This window comes from Cutaneotrichosporon cavernicola (genome assembly GCF_030864355.1).
Source record: "Cutaneotrichosporon cavernicola HIS019 DNA, chromosome: 7b".
Classification (NCBI taxonomy): Eukaryota; Fungi; Basidiomycota; class Tremellomycetes; order Trichosporonales; family Trichosporonaceae; genus Cutaneotrichosporon; species Cutaneotrichosporon cavernicola.
In genome coordinates, this window is record NC_083400.1 from 469,375 (window position 1) to 496,190 (window position 26,816).

Below are 26,816 nucleotides of genomic sequence, written 5' to 3' on the forward strand. Positions count from 1 at the left end.
AGAGAGCGATAGAGAGAGGAGAGATGGACAAGTAGAGAAACAGAGAGTGGAGCAGAAATACGTGTGATGGAGCTGAGTCTCTCGGCAGGCGGGCCGGGTTCCCATCCGCTCCGGGCCGCGCGGCCCGGCACATCCGAGAGCCACTAGTCGCCGTTCTCTCACCCTCGTTTTCTCTTTCACACGGCTACACACACGTACTCGGGGTGACTTCGCTCATGCTCATTATTCTCGACGGCGTGTTCGTCAGCTCCCCAGCGGCTACTTTTCAGATTTGTGGCTTGGTGACGTTGAATGAGTTGTTCGGGACGTCATTGCTCCGAACCGGAGTAAGGGATCCAGGTCCGTTGCGGCGAAGACCCGATCCGCAGTCCGAGGATTCAGCAGCATTTGGCCGCGGTGTAAGTGTGGATGAATGACGCGCGGCTCAGAGTCGCTGCGAACAAATTTGGGAGAGCACGTAACCATGCGTTGTAGACTCGGCTGGACCCATTTCCTCACGAGGCTGCATGTCTCCACTCCTTGGATCTGTTCTAGGCCATTGGGTGGTGGGTTCGCTCGGCCTGATCTGATCGGCCGTGCTAAGTGCGTTGCTCAAGGAGGAGCCCGGTTCAGGTGAGAGATTTAGGGTGTCACGAAGCTCTGATGGTGAGTAGCGGGGCACATGCACGGCGAAAGATGTAGAGAGCATGGCTGCCGGCGGTAGATATACCTGCACCGTGACCGCACGGGACCTCCCCTCCCTTCAACCCAGCCGCCCGAACATCACATGCATGTTACCAATCAACCCCCCCCCCCGCATCCATTCTGGTCCACGTCTATCTCACAGCTCAAACCCACCCCACCCACCATCGAGGTCGCGTCTCTTGTCGTATTTGGCCATACTGGGGCCCTTGACGCGCTTCAACCGCGCCGCCACGCCCTCAGCGCCCTCGAGGACGCGCAGAATGTTGCCACCGGCCAGCTGGGCGACCTGGTACCGCGTCCAGCCGCGGCGGATGAGCTCGGCGATCTAGGGTGAGCGAACTGTTAGGCAATGTAGGACGCACCAGATACGGGTACTTGGACATGTCCTCTAATCCCTTGGGGACGCGGTCGATGCCGTCAAAGTCGCTACCGATGCCCACACTGCTGTCAGCTGCCGGTATAGATCGAGCTCACTGGTGGTGGCCAGTCTTGGAGACGATGTAGTCGATCTGGTCGGCGATGGCAGCGACACCGACCGAGTCTGGGTCCGGGCTCGCGAACGATGGGAAGAAGCTGGCATCAGTCACCCACAATCAGCCTTGCTCACTTGACCATTACAACGCCGTCTGTCTGGCCCTTCCCCCGCCCGATCATCTCGAGTACGTCGTCCGGAACATTGCGCGAGAAGTTGTTAAAGTGCCTCGCGGCGCTGTGGCTCAACATGATCGGTGCCTTAGATGCCTTGATTGCCTGCCGCGCCGTGTTATCTGAGACGTGCGAGAGGTCAATGAGCATGCCCAAGCGGTTCATCTCCTTGACCAGTTCGAAGCCAAAAGGCGAGAGACCGCCCCACGTTGCATTAGGAGGCTTGTCGTACCCTCCCGAGTCCGCGAACGCGTTGTTGCAGCTATGCGTCAGGGTCGCGTAACGCACCCCAAGACGGTAGTATTGCCGGAGGACGCCGAGGGAGTTGCCCAGCTGGTGGGCGCCCTCGATGCCCATGAAGGACGCGATACGTCCGCGCGCCATTGCGTCCCGGGCGCCCTGGGCAGTGGTGACAAACTCGAACGTGCCCGAGTAGCGGTCCATCAGGTTACGCGCCAGGTCGATCTGCTCGAGCGTATCTAAATCAGCTTGGTCACGGGGGAGACATACCCCGCACGTGGTGGGAGGGATTGAGGAAGTCGGGCCCGTCAATCTCTTCATGGCAGTCGGTGTAGACGCTCCAGAAGAAACCGCCGAGGCGGCCCGCGCGCATGCGGGGAATGTCGACGTGCCCAGACTTGTGTCAGCAAGCGAGCGCGAGGGATGCTATCATAGGCCATCTCGTTGATGAGACGGCAATATTGACGAGCAACACAGGATCGAGGCCCTTTGCGAATAGTACAAGTCGCAATTTACCCCCATACCTCGTCTACTTGCGTGCGGTGCCCATATCGCAGAGCACGCCGCACTCACCATCTTCTTGCCCAAATCGAACTTGGTCACGTCATTCCCATACATCTCGCGCACGTAGATGGGAAGGTCGATATGCCCATCAACGACAGGCGTGCTGGGGTCAGCATATCCCACGGGAGACGTACTGGTCGAGCCACGATTGCGCCAACCCGAGAGGGTCGGTCGGCTCGCGCTTGCCGAAGATAAGCACACCGAGTGTGGCCAGGACGAGGACGACAGGCACAAGGAGCGTGATGTATCCCCTTGCGCGGCGGCGCTCAGAGAGCCCAGAAGGGAGGAGTGGCGCGTTTTCTGGCATCGCCACTGATCAAGGAGTGAGATGTTGTGGTGTTGTGACGTGCTGATGTTGTGATGTAATTGTGACGCATGGTGGGCGAGCTCAAGAGTCTACCGTTGGCGGACAAGGCCGCCCTGCCCCACTCCCTCATCAAATAAGGTAGGGTACGGACATATCCCCATCTCCGCTCAATATGAATCTTTGGTTCTCGCCCCTCCAACTTGTCAACATTATATTACCATGAGCGACACCGGCAGCCCCAACAAGAAGAAGAAGGAGGGTGACAAGGCCCCAAACCCCGATTCTGGGCGACAGAAGAAGCTCGCGGCAGCCCGAGCTGCGCGCAAGGAATCCAAGGAAGCGCCAAGCAGCAACTGGGCGGCGCTGAAGAAGGTGGGTCCAACTCTTGCGCTCCTCCGGGCCTAACAGCAGAAACTACCCGCCGATGCGCGCCGCGGGCCTTCCGCAAAGAAACGCCCCAAGCAGGGGATAGGTGCACTCGCAAGCGCAGCCATCGCGGAGACGGAGACGGCTCCGCCCACGAGCAGCGTGCCATCGAACACTGGAGTCAAGCTCCTCCCTCCCCCCAACGACAGCCCGCTCCTCCAAGAGCTCCGGCAGATGGTTTTGGGCCACGAGGTGCTCACGGAGGCTAAGAAAGCGTAAGTCTCGCACGGGTTATCTGACACCAGGCCTGGGAACTACGTCGCTCTCGATTGTGAGATGGTCGGCCTTGGGCATCTTGGTGCGGAGAGTGTACTCGCTCGCGTGTCGTTGGTCAATTACCACGGACACGTGCTCTTGGATAGCTACGTGGCTCCGCGCGAGCGGGTCACGGATTACCGGACGTGGGTGTCTGGTATTCGGGAGTCGGATTTGCGGGGTGCACCCCTCTTCGACGAGGTACAGAAGAAGGTCGCCGAGTTGGTGCAAGGGCGGGTGTTGGTTGGACACGCAATTGAGAACGACACGAAGGTGAGTCTGCATTCAGTTATTTGAATCGCATTTGATAGCTCAAGAGCGAGGCTTACCACAGGCACTCCTCCTCTCTCATCCAGCTCCTTTCGTGCGCGATACACAGAGATACCGGCCTCTCCGCGAGGCCGCGCGCAGCAAACGTCCCGGACTCAAGTCGCTTGTGGAGAGCCAGCTCGGTCTCAAGATCCAGAGCGGGGCGCATAGTTCGATCACGGATGCGCGGGCTACCATGGGTCTCTACCGCCTCAATAAGGATGCTTGGGAGGCTAGCCTGCGCGGCGTGATGGAGGCGTATGTCAAGAAGACGGGGAGCGCTATGCCGGGCCGGAAGAAGAAGAGGAAGAGGGATGACGACGAGGAGGCTGGGGGGAACAAGTCGTTCCCGGGCGGAGGACAGAAGGGTATCTCGTCGGGACTGAGTGTGGTGGTGAAACGGTTTGGGAAGAAGATCGACAACCAGCCAAAGCGGCGAGGACCAGCGCCAGCTGCCAGTGCAGGAGGGAGCTGGTGGGAGGAAGCCGCAGGTTGAGAGCATAGACATAGACTGCATGTATATTGTGTACAATGGACATGGACAATGCTAGTGTGATGCAGGTGCGAATGCAAATGCGATGAATAGGTGATACAAAGTACAATGTAAGAGGCCGTTAGAGGACTTGTCGTGTGGGTGTGCGCAAGAGCGCTTGTGGGAGCGAGGTGTTACCACCTTCGCGGATGTCCGTTGCAGTGGAGTCGCTCCAGCTGCAAGATGTCTTGGGTTCAGCGGCAGGGAGGTACATGTTGAGGTGCCGTCCAACAATGTCGCGGACCTCGGCCTTGTCTAGCGACGCGCCTTCGAGCTTCCTCCGCTGCTGTCAGCCTTTTGCCCAAAGTTCGCAGCCCACGAGTGCAAAGTATGCGCCCTTGTACGCGACAGGCCACACCTCCTTGTGTACCTCCCCTTCGCGCGGAAACCCCCGTTCTTCGAGGACGTTCATCGTGATCTTGCGGATACACTGGGTTAGCTCGTTTAAAGGTCGTCAGCTCACCCCTTTGTTGTCCACCACCTGTTTGGAATCAACCAAGTGTGCACGTTTGGAAGGCCGGTCGTCAGCGGTGGAAGTCGAGGGCGCCATGGACGGTGCAAGGCTGACTTCCCTCTGCCGTACGCTCGGCGGACGAGTGATGCCTCCGAACACATCCTCTTCTCGTTCTGGTATAATGAGCCCCGCGCGCGCGTGATCGTCCATCCGCGACCTTTTCTCGCCTAATCGCCCCGAGATGGGTAAGCCTGGGGCGCGCAGAACCGGCGGGGCCGCGTACGCCTGCATGCTGTTGGCGCGGGAGATAGCACGCTTCGGGAGCTGAAAGCCTCTGCGTGGAGCTTCGATCTCCGGCGGAGCTGGTGTTAGCAAACGACCGGCTGAAGAGCTTACCTCGTGGTAGGGGTTCTCCAGGACGGATCTTCTCTGGCGGCGGAGGGGGTTTCCTCCGCCCCACACAGAGCTTGAGCGCCTCCGTCTCGCCAACCCGCTGGCCATATATGAGCACGTTCGCGTCCTCGCCGTCGCCGAGGCCGACGATCATCGCGCTCCGCGTGCGTCCGCTTGGTGCGAGATTGGTTTCGCGACACAGCATTCCAGTCAGATACGCCGCGAGGACCGGCGACGCTGTGGACCTGCGGTCAGCTCAGCCTAGGGGAGAGGTACATTTGGACAGCAGCCTCTTCGCCGTCGAGCACGTCGTCGTCGGCAAGCTCGGTCGTCCCCCGTACGGCGAGGTACTTGCGTCCGCGCAGGGACTCGAGGGAAAGGCAGAGGTCTGCGTCGGTCGGCAGAGCCGGATCGGAGGGTCCGGGCGTTGGCGGCGCGAAGGGGTTCATGCTCGGCGTTGGGGTGCTAGGGAAGGTGAGCAGGGCGAAGAACACAACGCCTGAAATTAGCGGAGATGAGGATGGGCTCACCATCCAGCCGCCAACCATCGGACCCAATCTCGAAGCCGCCGCGCCATAGCATGCGCCATTGCGACTTTGTAGGCGTCTTCTTCGGCGACGCTGTGGCTGGGAGAAGGGCTTTGCGCGTAAAACTCGTTGACTCTGTCACGCGCGCAAAGGGGTTGCCTTTCGATGGAGAGGGCTTTGGACGCGCAAACGGATTGCCACTCATGCTGGTGAAGCTGGGTGGGTTGCAGCTGCGTGTGGGCCCCAGTGCCAGCATGGCGGGGGGTTGAGGGGAAAGCTGCAGGAAGATGATCGGGAGCCAGCGGCGCGTCGTTGAGAAGAGGAGGACGACGCCGCTGTTTATTGTCTGGATGCTATGAGGATGACGATGGTGATGATGGTGAGGAGAGTGATGGCGAGGAGAGGAGAATGGATGGACTGAGGATATTGAGGATCTGAGGTTGAGTTCGTTGGGCGCGTGACGCGCTTCATTTCATTTACTCGGAACTGAATAATGCAGGGAGACTGATTACGACAAATAAACCTCACCGCATTATCCAAATACCAACAAGACCACTTACCATTAGCAAATCCCAGGCACTTTCTAATCGCGGGAAAACAATGATGACGCACGACCTCCACCTCTGCCACTCACCACCACTCCATGTCGTTCAACCGTCTCACGCACAGACTCGTCGCCTCTCGTATCTCCAAACCGCTAGCTCAAACACGCCGCGCCATGTCGCACAAGCCAGAGATTCTCTCCACCGAGACGTTCGCCACGGACGCCAAATGGCTTCGTCTCCAGCGCATCAAGTACAGCGACCAGGACGGCAAGGAGGTGAGTCATTGGAGACCTTCCTCGACTGTGTGACTGGGAGGTTGACTCCATATGGTGACTTGGTAGAGAGTTTAAGTAGACTAACTCCAGCGCTTCTGGGAAGTTGCGAACCGCTCCACGCGCAAGGGCGACGTCGACAGCGTGCACATTCTGGCGCTGGTGAAGCAGGCTGGCGAGCGAGGCGTCGTGCTCATCGAGCAATACCGTCCTCCCGTGGCAGCGACTGTAGTTGGTGCGTTCCGCATCCAGTAAACAGATGAGAGACGCTGACGACAGAGTTCCCCGCGGGCCTCCTCGATGCCGGAGAAGACGCGGCGACCACTGCCCTGCGCGAGCTTCACGAGGAGACGGGGTATCACGGCAATGGAGTAAACGTGATCTCAGTGTCTCCCGTCATGGTCAAGGATCCTGGGTACGTCTCCTGTTTTTCCCCATCCCTAACTGACGCCAGCATGACCGGCGCCAACATGCACCTCGTAACGGTGTCGATCGAGCTACCACCCAACGCCCCTCCTCCTCAACCCAAGCCTGACGAGGGCGAGCATATCGTCCAGCGAATCGTGCCGCTCAAGGACCTGGACGCGACTCTGAAAGGTATGTCTACCATTAGCTGGCTGACGCAGACTACGCGAAGCGGGGATTCGCAATCGACGCGCTCGTGCAGAGCGTGGCGACCGGACTGGAGTTGGCTGGCTATGATCGATAAGATCAGCCGGCGGCTCAATGTCGGAATGATAGGTCTCGAATGCGGTGTCTTGCTAGAGACTCGAATGCGTACCGAGGCTGAGGCTCGTTCATTCCGCTCATGAATGGGAATAACAGCCGGTAGGAACGGTAGGAACGGGAGAAACGGGAGGTACGAGAGGAACAGTTCCAGCCGGAATGGCGATCGGTCCGGCGCACCGGGCCAATACCGACTCATACCCATTCACCAACGTCAATAATCTCTTATAACATCTGTTGTCTGCTTTCCCTTCTGTCATTCCCAGTCAGCATGCTCACCCACCGTAGTCTTCGCACCCCGCTGAAAAGTGCTCGCACTCTCAGCGTGTCAGCGATCACGCGCAGGGACAAGACGCACAGCACGTCCCAGAAGATCTTGCCCTGCCGTGTCCAGATCAAACCCGCGTCCGCGAGGATCGGCCGCTTCATGTCGACGGAGATGAAGGTGAGCCAACCCACAGATCGATGGCTGGTTAAGGGGAGGATGAGAGTGAGGTTGATGTGTACAACACCAAGCGGATGTGCGCATGGGATTAGAGGTCGGACAGCGGGATCAAGAACACAAGACGACGCTATTCGGTGTTGGGGGAGAGGCCCGATGGCGTGACCTCCCTCCCAGCGGAGAGCCTTATCTAGCCTGTCGCCACTGTCGCTCGGCCGTAGGTGACGGCCGCTAGGGGAGGCGCAAGAAGCGGATCGCGACGGAGCCCGAGTAGGGCGAAGGGCGAATTGTTGTCATCAACCGGCGCCCAAACTGCTCTTCGGTCGCTTTCTGCGCCGCCTTTGGGAACGCCTGCGCCATCTGCCCTGCTGAATCTTCCCCTAGCTTCCAGCGCGCCATATACCGCAGGCCATCACCGTCTGTCACAATCGTGTCACCAATTGGTACTCCAACCCTCCTTCCTCACACGTACGATCGACAACCCCGCCCCTGGCATCCGCACTTCCAGCTGTCTCATCTCCTTCATCCCGCTTCCGCTTTGTTCCCCATACCAACCACAGCCCGTGCCCGCGCCCAACCCCACTCTACCTCACTTAGCATGCTAAACCTAGTCCGTCCCTTCTGTCCGACCGCGCAGCCTCCCCTCCTTCTCGACCGAAGGCAAAGTCTGCGTTGTAACCGGCGCCGCCCGTGGCCTGGGAAACATGATGGCATCCTCGCTGATCGAAAGCGGCGCCAGTCAACTGGTGATCCTGGACCTGAACGGCGGTGAAGCGCAAAAGGCGGCCGATGAGCTTGCCGCGTCCTTCGGCGATGCCGAGATCGAGGCTCTCGGTCTAGCCTGCGACGTGAGCAATGAATCCTCAGTCCAGGAGGCCTTCGCGACTATCGAGGCGAAATTCGGACGCGTCGATATCCTCGTGACTGCCGCTGGGATCGTCGAGAACTTTCACGCTGACCAGTATCCCACGAACCGGGTGAAGAAGCTCCTCGATGTCAACGTCATGGGCACTTGGTTCTGTGCGCGAGAGGCGGCGAGACTCATGCCCGTCGGTGGGAGCCAGGTGTTGATTGGGAGCATGAGTGGGAGTATTGTCAACGTTCCCCAGCCGCAGACGCCGTACAACTTCTCGAGTGAGTGGCGGCTAGCGACTGGACTGGTTTCTCGACTACACCGAGGCAAGCCCGCGGCAACACGGCCGAGCAGCAGAGATTGCGGGGCTGACACACCTGCTGACAAACAGAGGCGGCGGTGCGGCAGATGGCACGCTCGCTTGCTGTCGAGTGGGCGGGGCGCGGTATCCGCGTCAACTGCATCAGGTGAGTTGAGGAGTTGAGGCTGGATCCTTGCTGATCCTAGCCCAGGATATATGCTCACAGCACTCACAAAGGCCATCCTCGACAAGGATCCTGTGCTGCGGGAGACGTGGGTCAGCAAGATCCCGCAGGTGAGTAGCGAGTGATTAAAGGCGGTGAAGGGCACGGGGCAAGCGGCGGTTGTGCGCTAGAGGGGTTAGGAGGGCCGTCCTGGGGGGCCGCTGTCGCCGACGACCATGGAAGACTGTCGCCCCCGCCACCGGCTGCCTGCGCTCGGCGTCCACTGCAATGGTGGGTTTGCGTCTGAGATCCAGGACCGCCGCTCGAACTCGGCCCATATCAAATATATGCCCCTCGCCGCCCTTCACCAGGTCCGCAGCTCCCCCAGCCCTCTGTCCCCCGCCCGTCCGGCATCCACAGTCGCCCCTCGGCAGGCATAACGGGGCCAGTAGCACTCGCTGTGGCACTTCGGCACGCGGGGGCGCGGTGTTGACGTACTTCGGTACTAGCCTGCGGTGTTGGGCGCATAGACCAGCAACTGACGCCAGGGCCGGATGGGCGACCCGTCCGACCTCAAGGGCGCCCTGGTTTACCTTGCCAGCGACGCATCCAAGTACACTACGGGCTCGGAGCTCGTCGTCGACGGCGGCTACACGTGTGTTTAGTCCCATTTTGGGTCGTGGAGTCACGGGACATGTCCGTGGTCCGAGTGCGCCGTTGGCGCCCCTCGTGGCGCCCTGGCAGTCGGGGAGCGCCGGGAGCTGGGTGATGCGCCATTTTCCAGGTTTCCAGGTATCTACATAGCTTTATAGACATATGGACATTGTGTGCGATCCACGGCGACTGTCACAGAAGAGGGAAGGAATGAGATCGGGCCCAACCGTCTGGCTCACCCGTTTGCCCGCGTTGCCGGCAACTTGCCGACGCGCCTCTGCGGGCTGCTGTAGCGAGGAGGGCTCTGCAAGTTGCTTGCTGGGTGCTGTGTGATGACTGCTGAACTTGACTAGACACTTGGAAGCTTGGATGCTTGGATCCGTTGGGAGAAGATTGTGGATTCTAGGAGCCGAGATTGGCAGCGTTGCTACGTTTGGTCGACTTCGGGACGCAATGACCACCGCGAATCGGCAACTTCGGGAAAAGGGGGGGGGGGGGGGGAGGAGAGTCAACTTCTAGCTGTGAGCTGCGGAGTAACTAGTCATGAATATTGACTGGGTGGCAAGGCAACCATGGCGAGGCGGACTGCGATGACAGAGCATGGGCGCATGAATTGGAACAGGACGGCCGCGGAGTACGAAAATGAGGTTGAGAGGAATGAAGAACCAGCAGCGTACTTTTGCGGCCGGCGTGCTCTGTAGATGCGGAATGTCATTTCTGACATGGCTCCAGCTTGGGACTCAAGTTGCCCAATTGCCCACTTATGGGACCTTAAACACGAAACGCGCAGTCCCCCAATCACTCTCTCTTCGCTCCTTCCTTTCTTCACTTTCACTCTTATCCACTTCTTCCTCTGTCGCAACTCTATTATCCCGCAGTACATCTGCTTGTTCACCAACAGCTACTGCCCTTGTCTCACAACTACGCTACCATGGCTCTTATCCAGGCCAAGCCATTCCGCCTGGCCCTCCTCCAGCTCTCTGGCCTCTCCGCCAACAAGGCGAGCAACATTGCCGTCGCGCGCAAGGCAGTCGCTGCCGCCGCTGCCTCGGTTCCCAAGCCCGACCTCATCGTCCTCCCCGAGATCTGGAACAGCCCGTACGCCGTCACTGCTTTCCGCGAGTACTCGGAGCGCGTCCCCAACGTCAAGGATGGCGCCGAGGTCCCCGGTAGCCCCGAGGGCGAGACTGTCACTGCCATGCGCGAGATGGCGCGCGCGGCGGGTACCTATCTGATCGGCGGTAAGTAGCTCTACAAAAGCGGAGACTCGTCGCCGCTAACGTTGATCAGGCTCTATTGCCGAGCACGAGCCCGAAAGCGACGCAATCTACAACACGCTCACGGTGTATGACCCACAAGGCCGCATGGTCGCCAAACACCGCAAGGTGCACCTGTTCGACATTGACATCCCTGGCCGCCAGACGTTCAAGGTGCGTCGTCATCCCGTCATCCCCGGAATGGAGGAATATCGAAGACGCGGCTTGATCGGCGCGGATCTGACGTACAGGAGAGCGATACACTCACGGGCGGCAAGACGCTCAACTCGTTCGACACGCCGTTTGGCAAGATTGGTGTTGGCATCTGCTACGACATTGTACGTGGGCTGCATGGTTGAATAGATTGAGCTGACGCAAGCGCTTCCCCGAGATGGCCATGATCGCCGCGCGCCAGGGTACGCCCTCTCTCTGGTATTACGGTATTAGTACTAACACCAGGCTGCGCCGCCATGATCTACCCGGCCGCATTCAACACGACCACTGGGCCCATGCACTGGACTCTGCTCCAGAGGTCACGAGCCAACGACAACCAGATCTACGTTGCCATGTGCTCGCCCGCGCGTCACCCCGAGGCAGCTTACCAGGCCGTGAGTAATGTTGGCGCCAAAGCTGACAGCAGTACGGGCACTCATCGATCGTCGACCCTCTCGGTAACGTCATCGCTGAGGCCGATGAGAAGGAGGCGATCGTGTACGCCGACATCGACACAGACCTGCTCGCCACGACGCGCCGCAATCTACCCGTGACCGTGCAGCGGCGGTTCGACGTGTACCCGGACGTTGCAAAGTGAGGGCGCGCTGCGCGGGCGCAGCAGAGTTTCCGTGTGCATAGCTAGAAGGGCTTTTCTGTCGTGTCTGTCCGTGGTCTTGCAAGTGCTTGTCTTGGAGGCTGAAGGGTCGGGAGCTTGGAGGAAGGATGAATGAATATTCACTCTGTAACTGTCAGTCATTGCGATTAGCCTTGAAGTGTTCAAGTTGATTAGGATTTAGGTCCCGCAGCCGAAAATCGTGGCGAAAAAGTGGAGGTAGATGGGGGCTTGGGGATCATTGGCGTCCTGGTCGCTGGTTGCCACCATCGGCCGTGGCTTTGTCTCAGTCTTGCATCTCTCTCTCTCTCATCCCATCAAAAGCCGCATCCGCGCGGCCCCATCTCCCCCCCTCCTCGTCTCACTACTCTATTGCTCACCATGTCGTCCCAGGAAGAGACCGACCACGCCATCGAGGTGCGCGCTACTCCAACAAACCTAACCCCAGATCTGGCGCTACCGCAAGCTCCTCACGATGCTTGCGGCCTCGCGCGGCGCGGGCACTTCGTGTATCACCCTCATTCTCCCGCCCAAGTCGCAGATCTCGCAGGCGTCAAACATGCTCACGACCGAGTACGGTACAGCGTCTAACATTAAGTCGCGCGTTAACCGGTGAGTCAAGAAGTCCGGGTCCGAGATTGGTGGTGGGGTGGGTGGCGACTGGCGATATGTTCATGGTTGGCAGGGAGTCTCGGGGAACATCGCGGCTCGGCCGCTATCATCGACGCTCAAACACATCGGCCGCAGCATGGCTCCGTTTGGCCTGTCATTGCTCTCCCTCCCCGTCCCCCTTTCCCCTTCAACTCCTTCCCTCCCCTACCCCCTCCGCCGCTCCCAAGCCTTCCCCCAAGCCCAGTCACCTACCCCGCTGCAGCTCCCGCTACGCGACTTCGCTAGCGACTGCGCTAACTTCAGGTTATCCGTCCTGTCTGCCATCACGTCCACCCAGCAGAAGCTCAAGAACTACTCGCGCGTCCCCGACAATGGCCTCTGCGTCTTTGTCGGCACGGTGCTCAATGACGAGGGCAAGGAGAGGAAGATTTCATTCGCGCTCGAGCCGTTCAAGCCCATCAATACCTCGCTGTACATGTGCGACTCGCGTTTCCACGTCGAGGCCCTCGAGGAGCTACTCGAGACTGACTCGAAGTGGGGCTTCATCATCATGGACGGTAACGGATCGCTGTTCGGCACCCTGTCCGGCAACACGCGCGAGATTCTCTACAAGTTCAGCGTCGACCTGCCCAAGAAGCACGGTCGTGGTGGTCAGTCGGCGCTGCGTTTCTCGCGTCTGCGTGACGAGGCTCGTCGCAACTATGTGCGCAAGGTCGCAGAGTTAGCCGTCCAGCACTTTATCACGGCCGACAGGGTCAACGTCGCAGGTCTTGTGTTGGCAGGTTCTGCCGAGCTCAAGACCGACCTGTCTAGCTCGGACCTGTTTGACGGTCGTCTCCTCGCCAAGGTTGTCAAGGTTGTCGACGTGTCGTACGGTGGCGAGAACGGGTTCAACCAGGCCATCGAGCTGGCCGCCGACTCTCTTGCCAACGTCAAGTTTGTGCAGGAGAAGAAGCTCATCCAGAAGTACTTTGACGAGATTGCCCTGGACACGGGCAAGTACTGCTTCGGGATCAGCGACACGCTCAAGGCGCTGGACATGGGTGCCGTCGAGACTCTGATTGTCTGGGAGGGCCTCGACACTGTGCGCAACGTTCTGCGCAACTCGGCCGGCGAGGAGATCATCGTCTTCTCCATGCCCAAGGAGACGGACCGCGAAAAGTTCATTGACAAGGCGACCGGTACCGAGATGGAGGTCGCCTCCGAGGCCAAGCCCCTCCTGGAGTGGTTTGCTGAGGAGTACAAGAACTTTGGCGCGACACTCGAGTTTGTCACCAACAAGTCGCAGGAGGGATCGCAGTTCGTCAAGGGCTTTGGCGGTATTGGCGGCCTCCTTCGTTACAAGGTCGCGTTTGAGGACCTGGACGACCTTGACGACGAGGACGACGAGTTCTACGGCTCGGACGAGGACTCGGACATCTAAGCATGGCCCGATGGCGCGCCGCGTGCCGGCACGAGGCCGCCATCGGCCCCCCGGCACCGCGCGCAATGCGTGCGCGTGGTGAGCTACCCGCCGGTCTAAAATATGGGCCGTGCACCATCATTGGTCATGTTGTTCACTCCGTAAGCAATGCATAGAGATACCTGTAGGAGTAGCGAGCTCGAGCGCGGCGAGCGGCGAGGGCTGGTTGGGGAAAGGATGTGGAGGTGGGTAGAGGACGAGTTTAACGTTGACATGGTGTCAGCCGTCCTCAAAACGCCCGTTGCGTATGTACTCTGCTGCATCTGCTGGCTCAAGTTGTAAACATGCGACGAGCTTGGACTCGCCCGCCTAAGTTCGCAGTGGCCAAAACAAAAGATGATGTGGTACCCTGACATCAGAAGGCGGTAGTGTAGAGCCAGCGACATCGTGGCGCTCATGTGCAAGCACAGAGGAGGCGCCGGGTGAGGAAAAATTGCTAGAGAAGAAAGCCCCGTAGGGCTGTAATGCTTCTCACAGCATTAAGAACAGATACTACACATGATCTTAGCCAATTAGGCCAGAGAGGATACTATCCTTAGCGATGCGACGTCCTAAAGGTTACACTAATGTGGGTGTGGTGTTTCGGGATTGAATTTGGGTAAGCTTTGTGGCGGTTGCAGGGAAGGAGAAGGAAGTGGAGGTCTGGCCACTCTCCGTCATCATCCTCGCCACCCAACTACCTAACCGTACCCGGTTCACACTCTCCATCACCGAGATAACATGTCCGAACGAAAGGTCCTCAACGTGAGTAATAAAGACTAAAGCGCAAGACGACGCTGACGCCGTGCTCCATCGTAACACAACAATGGATTTGACTCTCCTTCTACCATCCCTTCCTCCAACCCCCCGGCTCCCACCCCCACCTTTCTCCCTTTCACCCCCACCCACCTATCCCACGCATCGGCTTAACAGAAATAGTACGTTCCAGATACCAGGAGTACGCGTTCAAGCTGACTCCAGCTTCCCGCCCGACTTTGATCCGTCCAAGATCAAGCGCCGCAAGGGCTTGAAGAAGCAGAATGGGTCGCAGATGACTGTCCGTCTCATGTCGCCGTACTCGATGCAATGCTCCAAGTGCGGCGAGTATATCTGTGAGTTTGTTATAAACGCGGCTCCGTTTACTGACGCCAGACAAGGGCAAGAAGTTTAACGCACGCAAGGAGACGGCGGTTGGGGAGGAGTACCTTGGCATCAAGGTGTTCCGATTCTACATTGTGAGTAGGAGACTCCTCCATGAAGCGGCTGTGCTAGGGGGCTTAGCCCTCTGATTATCTCGCCTTCCCTCACCTTCTCCTACGACCTCACTGACACCAGAAATGCCCGGTCTGCTCATCTGAAATTACGTTCAAGACGGACCCCAAGCAGGGCGACTTCGTTCCCGAGCATGGTGCGACACGTAACTTTGAGAACTGGAAGGAGACCGACCCCAACAACCAGGCAGGCCTGCTTCCCTCCGCCGAGGCAGACGAGGACTACGACAGTGATGGCAACCCCACCGCCGACAAGGTCGAGCGCGATGCCATGGCCGACCTCGAGCGCAGCCAAGAACAGTCCCGGCGCGAGATGGAGATCATGGACGAGCTTGCGGACTTGCGGCAACGCAATGCCCGTCTCGAGACCAGTGCCCGTGCCGACGATCCAGAGTCGCTCCTTGCTGCCCTCCACGCTGAACGGGAGAACGCGGAGGAGGCGGCACGTCGCCAGGTCGAAGACGCCGAGGACGATGCCATGGTGGCAAAATTCTTTACAAAGCTGCCGCCTCCCGGCGCCAAGGTTGACGCCGCACCAGGTGCAGACGACGCCTCTGACAATGAGGGGACGAGCGCCTCTCCAGCACCTGCTCCTCTCATTATCAAGCGCACCGCCGCCTCGGCCAAGGGCGAGCCCACAGTGTCGTCTTTGTTAGCAGCCAAGGGCAAGGCCCTCGACGGCCCTCCAGCAGCTGCCAAACCTGCAGCCAAGCGCAAGCGCGGAGACCTGCAGAAGATGCTCGGCATCAAGGGCAAGAAGTCCAAAGCGTAGGGTAGGCGTAGGTCTGTAGTCACGTGTATTGTTAGATTCCATGGCATTGAGATCGTGTTGTTGGCATGACGTAGATAAGAGTTGGGGCTGGGCGACGAGGACGTACGTTGCATATTTGGGTCGCTCGTTTGCTCTTGTTGTCCCTGGATGTCAATAATGCGCGCATTGTTTGGCTGGACACTCGTTTCGACAGGCCTTTAGGACAGTTTTACAGCGACGTCGACTTGCGTACGCACTGTATCACCATGTTGACTGCCACATATTCGTGTGTCTGTCTGTGCCTTGGGTGGCGCTGGTGGAGGTTGATAGTGGTGTATCACGGTATCACGTGCAACTCTCTCACGGTAACTCCTTTTGGCCCAGCCTTGTTCGCAAGCCGGTCGTCACCTCCATCCCCCACCACCCCCCTTCCCCCCATCCCACTCATCCATCCTCTTCGCCATCCATCTTCTCTCCATCTCAAACTCTTCCTACCGTCGCTCCTACAACGCGACCGTTGGCTAGCGCTAGTCAGAACATCTTCCAATCCCCTTACATAGCTCCTTAGCTCTTGACGCACCCTCGGAGGATACCCGACAAACCTCCACTTACCACCACCACCACCCCCATCCACCCGCCCGCCATGTCCAACCCGCCACAGTCGGGGACGGGCGCGTGGCCCAAGGCCGACCCGGCCGCGTATCGTCCGCTCAACGTGCGCGATGCGCTTAGTTATCTGGACCTGGTCAAGGTGAGTCTCTCCGGTGGAGGTTGATGGGCGTTGGGGGAGGGGACCCGTCCGCAAGCAATGCGGGGAAAGAGCTGAAAGAGCTTTGCTCCTTAGCAGTAGGAAGTGGATGACATCGTGCGCGTGTATCGCACTTACGCGGTGTGGAGAGAGCTCTATTCTCTTCCTCTGGACGCACCTCCACCACCCCACATCACCCCAGTGTCCACGCTTGGCTTGTACTAACATTCCCAGATCCAGTTCGCGGACCAGCCGGAGGTGTACAACCGCTTCCTTGACGTGATGAAGGAATTCAAGGGCCAGGTGTGAGTGTTTGCATGCGTGGCGGTGATAGTGGCCAACCCGCCAGTATAACTGCCAGGCCTCGGCTTATGGAGAGTGGAGGCTGACTTGCAGGATTGACACACCTGGCGTCATCGACCGCGTCTCGACTCTGTTCCGCGGCCATCCGTCCCTCATTCAAGGTTTCAACACCTTCCTGCCTCCCGGCTACCGAATCGAATGTTTTGGCCCCGAGGGCGATGCCCACGGCGTCATCACCGTCACCACGCCCACGGGCACCGTGTCCCAGGTGCCTGGCAGCGGTGGTCTCGCAGCCGCCATGGAGCAGAGGGAGCGCGAAAGGGAGCGCGAGCTGGCCCACATGGCCCAGCAGCAGCAGCAGCAGCCTGAGCGTGAAATTCCCAGCCATCCGGGGTACAGTGGTGCGCCACCGCCCCAGCCGCACCCATACGGCCGTGATGGGCCACGTGCCGAGCCACTTGCCGCGCGGGTCCCGGCAGCGCTGCCACCCCAGCCCGCGCCGGCTCCGCGCCAGGCTGCTCCGTCTTCCGTCCCCATTCCTCCGCAGCACCCTTTGCCTGTCTCCGGCCCGTCTACACCTGGGGCCGGGGCGTACCAGCAGGGCGCGCAGCAGCAGTCGGGCTCGCAGCAGCAACGCGCCACGCCCATGCTCGAGTTCAACCATGCGATCTCGTTCGTCAACAAGATCAAGAACCGCTTCAACTCGGAGCCCGAGACGTACAAGAACTTCCTCGAGATCTTGCAGACCTACCACCGCGATCAGCGCATCGAGGAGGTGAGCAAGGGACGCCGAACCGGCGATAACAGCCAGGTGTACGAGCAAGTAATCGAGCTGTTCAAGAACGCCCCCGACCTGCTTGCCGAGTTCAAACAGTTCCTCCCGGAGAGCGGCGGCGCGATGGGATTCGGCTCGTTTGTGCAGGCTGCAGCGGGCTCGACTGCGCCCACTGCCGGCCAGAAGCGCAAGGACACCAAGGATCCCGCAGCGGCCAAGAAGCGCCGTCAGGACAAGGCTGCAGCCCAGAAGGTATGTTCTGACTGACTGCATTGCTGACGCGCAGAAGAAGAAGGAGGCGTCGCCCGAGGCCGACGAGCCCACGGTTGGTTCGCAGGTGCTGCAGACGCTCGCTTCGCCCGACGAGGTGGCCTTCTTTGACAAGGTTAAGAAGTACATCGACGACAAGACGACGTACCACGAGTTCCTCAAGCTCCTCAACCTCTTCATTCAGGACATGATCAATTCCAAGGAGCTGCTCAACCGCGCCAAGGACTTCATCGGTGACGCGGGCGAGATCTGGACGTCGTTCAAGAAGTTAGTAGGGGCCGACGACTTGGGTAACATTGGCCACGCAACCCAGGCGCAGGGCGGATTCGGGTTCGGCGGTATGGTTAACATCGACAACCAGCTGTCAGAGAACACGCCGATGCTCGAGCGCGTCAAGCCTGACCTCGGCAGCGCGCGCGCCAGGAGCTACGGCCCCAGCTACCGCAAACTGCCCCAGTCCGAGATCAACTTAACTTGCACTGGCCGCGACGCCATGTGCTGGGAGGTGCTGAACGACGAGTGGGTGTCGCACCCGACGTGGGCTTCCGAAGACTCGGCACCATTCTCGACGCACCGTAAGAACGCGTACGAGGAGGCGCTGCACAAGTCAGAGGAGGAGCGACACGAGTATGACTTCCACATCGAGGCCAACCTGCGCACGATCGCACTCCTTGAGCCCCTCTACAACAAGATCCAGAGTATGGACGAGGAGGAGCGCCGCCACTTTAACCTCAAGTCGGGCCTGGGCGGGCACAGTAGATCAATTTACCAGCGCATCCTCAAGAAGGTGTACGGCAAGGAGTTGGGTCCGGACATTATCAAGGCGCTGCACGAGAACCCCGTCGTCGCGCTCCCCATTGTGCTGGACCGCCTCAAGGCCAAGGATGATGAGTGGAAGAAGGCACAGCGCGAGTGGAATCGTGTCTGGCGCGAGCAGGACGCCAAGAACTTTTATAAGGCGCTTGACCATCAGGGTGTCACGTTCAAGTCGCAGGACAAGAAGACGATTGCCCCCAAGACGATCATTGCCGAGATTGAGGCGCGTCGCCGCGAGCAGGTCAACGTGCGCAACACTATGACACAGCCTGGTTCGACTCCTCGTCCTCGCCACCAGTATTCGTTCGAGTTCAAGGACGTCGATGTGCTCAAGGACTCGCTCAAGCTCGTGTTCGGTTATTTGGACCGCATGACCACAATCAACGCAACCGATAAGGAGCGCATCGAGCTGCAGATCCGCGACTTTATCCCCACCTTCTTCATGTTTGACAAGGACGAGTTTGACGACTTTGGCGACGCTGCCGATTCGGATGAAAGCACGGCTGGCGCCGAGTCGGACGGCGATCAGAGCATGGCCGAGGACAACGGGCGTCAGAAGAAGAGCGAGCCGTCTCTGCGCCAGAAGCTGCTCAAGGAGGCTATGTCCAAGACTCGCGAGGACACAGGCACGCCAGCACCCGCCGATGCACAGGGCGATGGCATGGAGAACATTGATACGAGCGCCGACGACGAGGAGAAGGGGCCCGACGACCCGTCGTGGGCACCTTTCCTTGAGCCTGAGGAAGACGCGGACTCCGACCCCGGCCTGCAACCCAGGCCTCAGCGTGCGGCGAATTTCTTCGCCAACAACTACTTCTTCATCCTCGTCCGTCTCATCCAGATCCTCTACTCTCGCCTGTTGTTGTGCAAGTCGATCGCCACCGACCTTGCTGAGCAGAAGAAGCAGCCGATCAACCCTGTTGCAATCAAGCTCGGCCTCGCTGAGCCCGAGTCGCAGAACTTTGGTATCGAGAACGGCGAAAACCCAGCACGCCACTACTACGGCCATCTGCTGGCGCTGTGCGAGCGACTCTTTGACCAGGAGATCGACCAGGCCACGTTTGAAGAGACGCTGCGCCTCATGTTCAACAACAAGGCTTATATCATGTTCACGGTGGACCGCGTTGTCAGCGCGATCGTCAAGCAGACACAGCAGATTGTCAGCGACAACAAGAGCCAGGAGCTGTTCAAGCTTCTTGTCGCGGACCGGCGACACGAGCGCACCACCACCCGCCAGCAGGTTGCGTACCGTATGAAGGCCGAGACGGTGCTCGGCCCCGAGGAGAGCCGCGAGAACATGTACCGGATCGAGTATGCCCCGCGCTCCGAGACGGTGGCGGTGCAGCTCATCCTGCGCGAGGACCTGACGGTGGACCCCAAGAACGCCGTCGAGGCCTGGAACCTGTACATGTCGGGCTATCCTCTCATTTACCCAACCGAAGGACTGGCGCACCGTGTCGAGCCGCCATTCCTGAAGCGCACGATTCACGAGTTGCCAGAGAACACTAGGCGCGAGACGTCATATGTCGCGAGCAGTGGGCTCAAGTTCCGCGTCGCCCTGGGCAACTACCGCCTCTTCTATGTTCCGGGCACTGAGGACTACTTCCACCGCCTTGGCGGGGAGGACGACGAGTCGTCTAATGAGAGTGCCAAGAAGCGCCTCGACGAGTGGGTGCAGAGCAAGCTCGACGAGCCCGAGGACGAGGACGAGCAGGAGTCTGCCGAGGCGCCCGCTGTCCCGATGAGCGAGTAGATGCCGATTGCGCGTTGTTGTAATTCCATACGTATGTTTCGTTTGTCGAGCGAGCGAGCGATTGTTAGCGAGTGCGAGTGTGAGTGCGGGGATGGCTGGTTGTCAGTGTGTTAGATTGTGTTGGATTGGCGAGGGTGACTTGAATTTGCGGACAGGACTATGATGCGGCGACAGCTTGGACAGTGTCTATGGGCAAAAAAAGCATGCAGGCATGGATGGGATGCACGTGCCGTCGAGGTGCATGTTTTGGTGCCTCACATGCTTGTTGAAAGCATATTGCCTTGCATGTGCTAGAATTGTCGCGTCGTAGGCTGTGCCTATCCTGGCTGTTTTGGTGACGTGCTTACATGCCGCGTGCAAAGTGCAGGGGTGCTGGGGTGCAGGGGAAGGTGGAGCGGAAGGGTAGGGTGGTCGGTGGCCAGTGGCCAGTGAATCTCAACACTAAAGCACCCAAAGGTGTCAACACACACAGTATAGTGTCTTTGAACATTTGTCATCGTCCACCCACATCCTCATCTCAACACTGCTCATCCCTCTCATCTCACCCTCCCCTTCACATCCTCGTACCCTCTCGTTCCATCGTCGCCACAGCTCATCCGCCGCCGGTCATTTCCGCCTCAGCCTCCACCGCCACTCATTATCAGCGGTTGCTGTTCGCTTCACACTTTCCCATCTCCCAAACTCTAGCCACACCTCCAACTCCAACGTCCAACTACCTCCCACCACTTGCCTCCCACCTCTAGAGCTCTCTCCTACCATTCCCCGACTTGGTCGCCAACCTCATCACCTTGACCACCCTTATCTCTCTCTCTTCTCTCTCCCCCTTCCTCACCTCCTCCCCCTGAACCCAACCGCCCCACGATGGCTCTAGCCGCGCTCAAGATCGGAGGCCACAGACGTTCCAAGTCATCCAACCCCGTCACACCCGTATCGACCATCGAGAATGGTCACAACTCTGGGGACTCGGTCCCCCCGTCTCCACGCATCGTCGTGTCGTCGCAGCCCGCCTCGATCCTGAAGGCATCCACGCCCTCTGTGTCGTCCGGCTCAACATCCACCTCGTTCAGCAAGAAGCGCTTGAGTTTAAGCGACATCCGCAACCTCAGCATCAACCGCACCGAGACAACCGATAGCCGTTGGAGCGCCGATGAGAACTCGAACTCTTCAAGCTCTAGCAACGACATGTGCCCGTTACCAGAGAGCTCGATGAAGTCGCCCTTCCCGTTCTTCAGCGTGTCCCTCTCCGGCACTTCCACACTCTCGTTCATCGCCATGCCTGTGGTGATCCGACCGGCCGTGATTGCCGCCGTACAGCGTGCTTGGAAGCACGGCATCCGCACGATGGATAGCGTCGACTATGCACCCGAGCTTATGGAATTCCACCGCAGCAAGGGATGCGAAGGGGGAGTGTGGGAGATTACCCTCAAGGTAGGCTAGACAACGTGGAGCTCGCTGACCCCAGGGCGATGCTTGGAACCCCTCCTCGGGGGACAAGGTGGCGTGAGTGTCGATCAACGGTCACCGACCGCTCTTGGCGCTTCTGTTTCTGGCGCCCAGCCTTCCTCTGGCCCCTAATCCCACCTCACTCTCACCTACACCGCATCACAGCCACGCTCGCACTGCAACTGACGCCAGCTCGAAGCGCATCATTCTCTATCTCCTCGTCGAACTTGCACGAAACGGATACGAGCTCACGACGAGCTACCGCATGAGTGCCAAGGGTGAGTGCGAGTGTGATCCGCTCGGCGTTCCGCTCGTGGCGTTCCGTGTCCCTGCGCTCCTTGACAGTTGCATCGACTCAATCTTGGTGCAAGCGCCAAACTCTTGGCGGCCGCACAGATCACACCCCCAGATCTGAGATTGTTCCTGACCGCAGATTCCGGCAAGGACACACTCGTCTTCAGCACCTGCACGCCCGACCCCGACCCAGTCTTTTTCGCGGTCGCATTCTACTCGTCTGACCGTATCTGGATTATTGACGCCGAGGCCGACGTCGGCCAGGCACTAGAGGAGGGGATCAAGGCGACGTGGGTCGATGGCGTCAAGGCGGCACGTGTGCGCCAGCGCCACTGCCGCGAGATCAAGCTTGCCGGCTCGCCATGGGTCGCGCACAGCAAAAGCTCGCTCATCAGTGCCCGTATCATACACTTGACCATCCTCAAGTACATCACGCACAAGAGCATGGGGTACGAGCTTGCGGGTACCGTCAGCATGTCTGATCTCGATTCGGGCGAGCTGCCTGTCAGCTTTTACCGCAAGACGGGCAAGGGCGAGTGGGGTACGCTGGACGCGCTCCCGTCGCCTGTGCCGGTCAGCGAGGCGGCGCGCCGGTCCATGTCGGTTGGCGTTTAGTGACATTTGTGCTTGTGTTGCATTTACGTATGTATATTATCACTGATAGAGAGTTGGACATAGAGCCATGTCACAGGGGCAGGGGCAGGGCGTTGGGTTTGGTTGGTGGCGGTTGGTGGGGGCGTCTGGATGATGCACATGTGACACTGCGATCAACTTGGCCTAAACTGTGCTGTGACAAAGTGCTTGGATGTCCGCACATACAGCCTCGTTCATGTGATATTTTGAGTAGGACTGGAGTTGAATTGAATCTCCCACTGTAAGGAACCCTGCCTGCCCACAGCGCGGTTCAGATCCTCACCTGAACAGTGCCGGGAACCGCCACATGCGTCTCACCATACTACGTACCACGCCACCTCGGCCACAACCAGGTGAGCCCCAGGTGAGCATGTGAACAATCAACTTGTCATTGACACATGACGACAACGTCTCCCATGCTCTCAACCCCCACGGCCCCCACACCCTCACCCACACCCACTCCATTCGTTGATACGAACCCAACATGACATGTACAGTACAACTAATCATCTCTAGCTACAACCGCTCGGGATGGCACCCGCATCTAACCTGTCCCTCCAACGCCCTTTCCAGACTACTAACAAGCCTATTAACCACCTCGTCACCCCCCGTCGCCCTCCTAACTGCCTCGACGTTTCTCCCCCTAAACCTTACCCAGCTGGGCATGAGTTCGTGAACGACAAACTGCAAAAAGCTCGCACTCGCCACATCCGACGAATGCCCCGGCGCGATATGGGGCAGGACGTGCTGGGCGAGCATATCGTCCAGCGCCATACCCAGAGATTCGAGGGCGACATGTTCAGAGAGCGACGGAGTCGAGAGGGCACGGAAACGGCGATAGTTGGGAGTTACTTCGTTGACTAGGTACGCGTGGAGTGTGTTTGGGGGTAGGTTTGTTTCGGCCTCTGCGAGGGTTAGGGGCGGGGCGAAGGGGGTGGAAATCATTTCCAATAGTCCGTCGAGGTTTGGTTCGAGGAGGGTTGATTCGAGCTCGCGGTGCCATTGGCGAATGGAGGTGGCCCAGCCTGTGTAGGCTTCTAGAGAGGCGGCCATGGTTTCGGGGGTCCAGGTTGATGGCGTGGCGGCGGGGGGGAGGGGAGGAAGGTTGGCGACGAGGTTTGAGAGCTGTTGGGGACGCATGGGGTGGGGGTGGGGGTGGGAGGGGTTGAGGGAAGGGGAGGGAAGGGGAGGGAGGGTAAGGGAGAAGAGGATGGGCAAGAACGGTGGAGGTGATGAGTGACGAGTGACAAGTGACGAGTGACGGGTGACCGGTGACGAGTCGAGTATGAGGTATGAGAATCGGGGCGCAGTGTCAATACGAGTGTAATAGAAAGGGTATCAGCTCACCTGTTGCTTCCACGGTATTATCGAAGGACCTGCTACTGGTTGAGGTTGTGTTTGAGGTTGAGCAGCAACGGTGGGAAGTGCGACGGTAGGAGTGACTTTGGCTCGCTTCTTTGCCAGCTTGGGTTTATCGGTTCCGGGTCCTTTGGGCGCCTTGCGGCGAGGCATCGTCGTGCTGGAGTGGGTGATGGTAAGTTGATAAGTTTGGTTGGGGTTGGGGTTGGGGTAGAAGTTGAGAGGTCGAGTGAATGAATAGATAACAAATCAAGTGATATGACAAGATGAGGGATGGATAAGGGATGAAGAATGAATGACTAGTCGACTTGAACGTCACGACGATGACTGGACTGTATTTGCTATCCATTCGCACCCGCACAAAACGTACTTCGTCCGTGCACACACGCCACCAGCCTCTTCCTTTTGTTTTGTTTCCTCATTCCTAAATGCATCATCTGGCTTGCAGCACAACTCTACTGCACAATTCAACAACAATATCATGCTCCCAAAGCCACCCCTATACCACTGCATCGACTCTCCACAATTCAATCTCCTCTCCTCCTCACCTACCCAACAACCTCAGTCACAACATCAACATAGACGTTGACGCGGTCCATTGCCTCGCCGACAGTCGGGCCCCGCGTGAAGGGGATGGACATGTCAAAGCCACCAAACGTCGCACTGCGCGGGGTAGACGGTCTACGCGGCTCGGACGGTCCGCGAATTCGGGCACCAACTCTAGGAAGAGGGGGTAATCTGGCACTTGCGGGGGTACCGATAAACTTGGCCACCAGAGGATTAACACTTTATATTAATCACCATGTTCAGGAAGAGGGGAACGTACACATTCGGACTGGTCAGAGTCATAAAGTGTCCAACGTTGTCGATCATGTGGACTTGGGCTCTCGCGGTGCGGTGAAGAGAATTAAACCTAAACGCCCACAGTTGGGCATCTTCAGTGAAGGCTGGTTCTTCCGTTGTACCCGCTTGCAGTATGAGGACTGGGGCAGAGATCTGTGCCATCTCGTCGGTGGTTTGAGGTTGACGGGTCGTGACCGGCTCCCAGACGTAGAAAGCTGCGTCGGCCGCTTCCTCCTGCCCCATTAGCCAGAGTTGCCAACCGTGGCGTCCGCAACTTGCAACTCACCGGCGAAGCTTCCAGCCGCTCACGCGCGGCGGCCATGTACTCGTCCCTAACCTCTCGAATGGCGGGTGCAAGTGCCCCGGCATCGTACGCAAATGTCGCCTGCGTAATGGCGTCCATTGTGTCCGCGTCACCAGCAAGTGTCGCGGCGACTAGTGCCTGGGGTCAGTCCGTTAACAATCCAGAGCAACTTGAACATTCAGGTGACCTGAATTGCAGCTGCAGCTGCAATTCAACAAAGAGTTGAATAGAGAACAGAGCAGACAGACACACCTCGCGACATTCGGCGTATCCCATCGCCGTGTCCTCGTTGTCCACGTTTGGAGGGAGTGAAATGAGCGTTAATGTCTTGACGCGGTCCGCGTGCGCGCTCGCAAGGTTGGCCGCTACGACAGCTCCAAACGCAACACCGACGACGTGGGCGGCGCGGATACCCAGTCCGTCCTGTCGTCAGTGTCTCTCTCTTGAACGCCCTTTTCACACCTCACACAACCCACCATGCCAGCAACAATGTCATCGGCGACACTCCATGCGTCGTACCGTTCGGGACGGGATCCGCCGAGCGTGAGTCCGTGCCCACGCATATCGAAGGCTACGAGGTTATACCCGTCCGTGAAGAGGGGGTCCTCGATCTGGGGATAGCTGGGGTTAGGGTTGCCAAGTCTGAAGAGTGGCGGGCTCACAAGAAGAATGAGTCGAGCCATGTCGGGTGGCAGAATACGATACTGGGAAGAGAGGGGTCGATCTTGTTGGCCGTTGGATTGCCCGGAGTAGAGATGCGTGCGTGTAACTCGACGCCAGAGGCAAGGATAACGACGGCCATGTCTATGGGCGGGTGTGGCCACGAGCTCATGGTTATAACCTCTAGCTAGCCAAGTGGGCGCAGAGAGGGAGGGATGAGGTGTCAGGAGGGGCGTTGGAACTGTTTCTTGTCTCTTTCATGGTCGCCAAGACACTTGCCCCATGCTTAGCTAGCTAGGTAAAAGACGCTTGGACCTGTATGCAATGTGCGGCGCAGGTTGGCAGGTGAGGTTGTGCCATGAATGTTGATGCGCCACAACCCTGCATAGCGCCACGTCTCGTGCGTGTGGGCGGGTGCGCATAGAGGTCTGTGCGGGTGCCTTTTGATTTTGGTGGGATTCCTGTGGATTTCAATGGCCGCATGGCCGCCATTCCGAGATGCACGTGCCATCGGCCCTTTGACCTGAGATTGAGACAATGGAGTCAAAAGGGTGAATGGAGGGGCACCAACAAGTCGATTGGTAGAGGGGTAGAGAGGGAGAGGGGGAGAGGGGGAGAGAGGGAGAGGGGAGAAGGGGTAGAGGGGCAAAGGGGGGTATGTCTGTTGCCTCGGCGGTTGAATTTCAACTATGTGGGCAAAGATGTCAAGAGGTCGAGTGGGATGATGAGAGCTAGGTCATGGCGATAACAAACGTTAGACCCCTATGGCATGAGACATTCCCCCTGCGACTCCCCTTTCATCCCCTGTCAACACCAACACCGACCCCAGACAACAAGCTCAACGACAACTCCCTCTTCACAACCCCTGCACGTCTCCCCTGTAGCTCTCGGCATACTCGGAACCTCGACACACGACTGCTAAGCATCTAGATCCTCAGTCTTCGCCGCCGCTGTCGATCCACAGTCAATCTCCGTGGCGGGTCTACTCGTCCGCCAATGCCATCGTCACGTCCATGCCATAGGCCATGCCTAAACCCATGCCCAAACCCATACCCCATCCCATGCCCATACTACGGCCCGCCCCTCCAACTCGGAAGCCAGGCAACTCACTTCGGTGGAATGGAGTGGAGGCAAGCGGGGAGAGAGCGGGGCACACTGGACATGTG

The 26,816-nt window shown here is 58.8% G+C and overlaps 11 protein-coding genes across 11 annotated transcripts; 8 read left to right on the top strand and 3 right to left on the bottom strand.

Moving 5' to 3' along the window:
- Positions 1-820: 820 nt before the first annotated feature.
- On the bottom strand, positions 821-2,440 carry CcaverHIS019_0704070 (uncharacterized protein; the record flags this gene model as incomplete). The annotated part of the gene is made up of 7 exons (XM_060603837.1): positions 821-1,009; positions 1,047-1,125; positions 1,159-1,257; positions 1,292-1,808; positions 1,840-1,966; positions 2,143-2,236; positions 2,268-2,440. 7 exons carry the CDS (start codon positions 2,438-2,440, stop codon positions 821-823), a joined length of 1,278 nt encoding a protein of 425 aa, XP_060460091.1.
- A 219-nt stretch (positions 2,441-2,659) lies between these two features.
- REX4 (uncharacterized protein) lies at positions 2,660-3,926 on the top strand (the record flags this gene model as incomplete). The annotated part of the gene is made up of 4 exons (XM_060603838.1): positions 2,660-2,812; positions 2,852-3,081; positions 3,112-3,394; positions 3,456-3,926. 4 exons carry the CDS (start codon positions 2,660-2,662, stop codon positions 3,924-3,926), a joined length of 1,137 nt encoding a protein of 378 aa, XP_060460092.1.
- A 118-nt stretch (positions 3,927-4,044) lies between these two features.
- CcaverHIS019_0704090 (uncharacterized protein) lies at positions 4,045-5,592 on the bottom strand (the record flags this gene model as incomplete). Its single annotated transcript, XM_060603839.1, has 7 exons — positions 4,045-4,245; positions 4,321-4,392; positions 4,426-4,443; positions 4,531-4,778; positions 4,813-5,054; positions 5,086-5,308; positions 5,340-5,592. The coding sequence occupies 7 exons, from the start codon at positions 5,590-5,592 to the stop codon at positions 4,045-4,047; spliced, it is 1,257 nt and encodes a 418-aa protein (XP_060460093.1).
- Positions 5,593-6,054: 462 nt separating this feature from the next.
- On the top strand, positions 6,055-6,862 carry CcaverHIS019_0704100 (uncharacterized protein; the record flags this gene model as incomplete). Its single annotated transcript, XM_060603840.1, has 5 exons — positions 6,055-6,156; positions 6,247-6,388; positions 6,433-6,568; positions 6,608-6,750; positions 6,780-6,862. The coding sequence occupies 5 exons, from the start codon at positions 6,055-6,057 to the stop codon at positions 6,860-6,862; spliced, it is 606 nt and encodes a 201-aa protein (XP_060460094.1).
- Positions 6,863-7,150: 288 nt separating this feature from the next.
- On the top strand, positions 7,151-9,303 carry CcaverHIS019_0704110 (uncharacterized protein; the record flags this gene model as incomplete). The annotated part of the gene is made up of 5 exons (XM_060603841.1): positions 7,151-7,324; positions 7,933-8,455; positions 8,566-8,641; positions 8,682-8,769; positions 9,187-9,303. The coding sequence occupies 5 exons, from the start codon at positions 7,151-7,153 to the stop codon at positions 9,301-9,303; spliced, it is 978 nt and encodes a 325-aa protein (XP_060460095.1).
- A 920-nt stretch (positions 9,304-10,223) lies between these two features.
- NIT3 (uncharacterized protein) lies at positions 10,224-11,359 on the top strand (the record flags this gene model as incomplete). The annotated part of the gene is made up of 6 exons (XM_060603842.1): positions 10,224-10,533; positions 10,583-10,722; positions 10,800-10,886; positions 10,928-10,964; positions 11,008-11,156; positions 11,189-11,359. The coding sequence occupies 6 exons, from the start codon at positions 10,224-10,226 to the stop codon at positions 11,357-11,359; spliced, it is 894 nt and encodes a 297-aa protein (XP_060460096.1).
- A 396-nt stretch (positions 11,360-11,755) lies between these two features.
- ERF1 (uncharacterized protein) lies at positions 11,756-13,409 on the top strand (the record flags this gene model as incomplete). The annotated part of the gene is made up of 3 exons (XM_060603843.1): positions 11,756-11,791; positions 11,823-11,986; positions 12,290-13,409. 3 exons carry the CDS (start codon positions 11,756-11,758, stop codon positions 13,407-13,409), a joined length of 1,320 nt encoding a protein of 439 aa, XP_060460097.1.
- A 759-nt stretch (positions 13,410-14,168) lies between these two features.
- cwf16 (uncharacterized protein) lies at positions 14,169-15,470 on the top strand (the record flags this gene model as incomplete). Its single annotated transcript, XM_060603845.1, has 5 exons — positions 14,169-14,192; positions 14,361-14,365; positions 14,409-14,539; positions 14,580-14,662; positions 14,763-15,470. 5 exons carry the CDS (start codon positions 14,169-14,171, stop codon positions 15,468-15,470), a joined length of 951 nt encoding a protein of 316 aa, XP_060460098.1.
- Positions 15,471-16,092: 622 nt separating this feature from the next.
- On the top strand, positions 16,093-20,114 carry CcaverHIS019_0704150 (uncharacterized protein; the record flags this gene model as incomplete). The annotated part of the gene is made up of 4 exons (XM_060603846.1): positions 16,093-16,200; positions 16,432-16,502; positions 16,594-17,527; positions 17,562-20,114. The coding sequence occupies 4 exons, from the start codon at positions 16,093-16,095 to the stop codon at positions 20,112-20,114; spliced, it is 3,666 nt and encodes a 1,221-aa protein (XP_060460099.1).
- Positions 20,115-20,975: 861 nt separating this feature from the next.
- On the top strand, positions 20,976-22,466 carry CcaverHIS019_0704160 (uncharacterized protein; the record flags this gene model as incomplete). Its single annotated transcript, XM_060603847.1, has 4 exons — positions 20,976-21,542; positions 21,577-21,614; positions 21,750-21,835; positions 21,991-22,466. 4 exons carry the CDS (start codon positions 20,976-20,978, stop codon positions 22,464-22,466), a joined length of 1,167 nt encoding a protein of 388 aa, XP_060460100.1.
- A 562-nt stretch (positions 22,467-23,028) lies between these two features.
- CcaverHIS019_0704170 (uncharacterized protein) lies at positions 23,029-25,822 on the bottom strand (the record flags this gene model as incomplete). Its single annotated transcript, XM_060603848.1, has 9 exons — positions 23,029-23,058; positions 23,139-23,609; positions 23,832-24,003; positions 24,396-24,629; positions 24,670-24,920; positions 24,973-25,128; positions 25,243-25,413; positions 25,467-25,611; positions 25,653-25,822. The coding sequence occupies 9 exons, from the start codon at positions 25,820-25,822 to the stop codon at positions 23,029-23,031; spliced, it is 1,800 nt and encodes a 599-aa protein (XP_060460101.1).
- Positions 25,823-26,816: the final 994 nt, after the last annotated feature.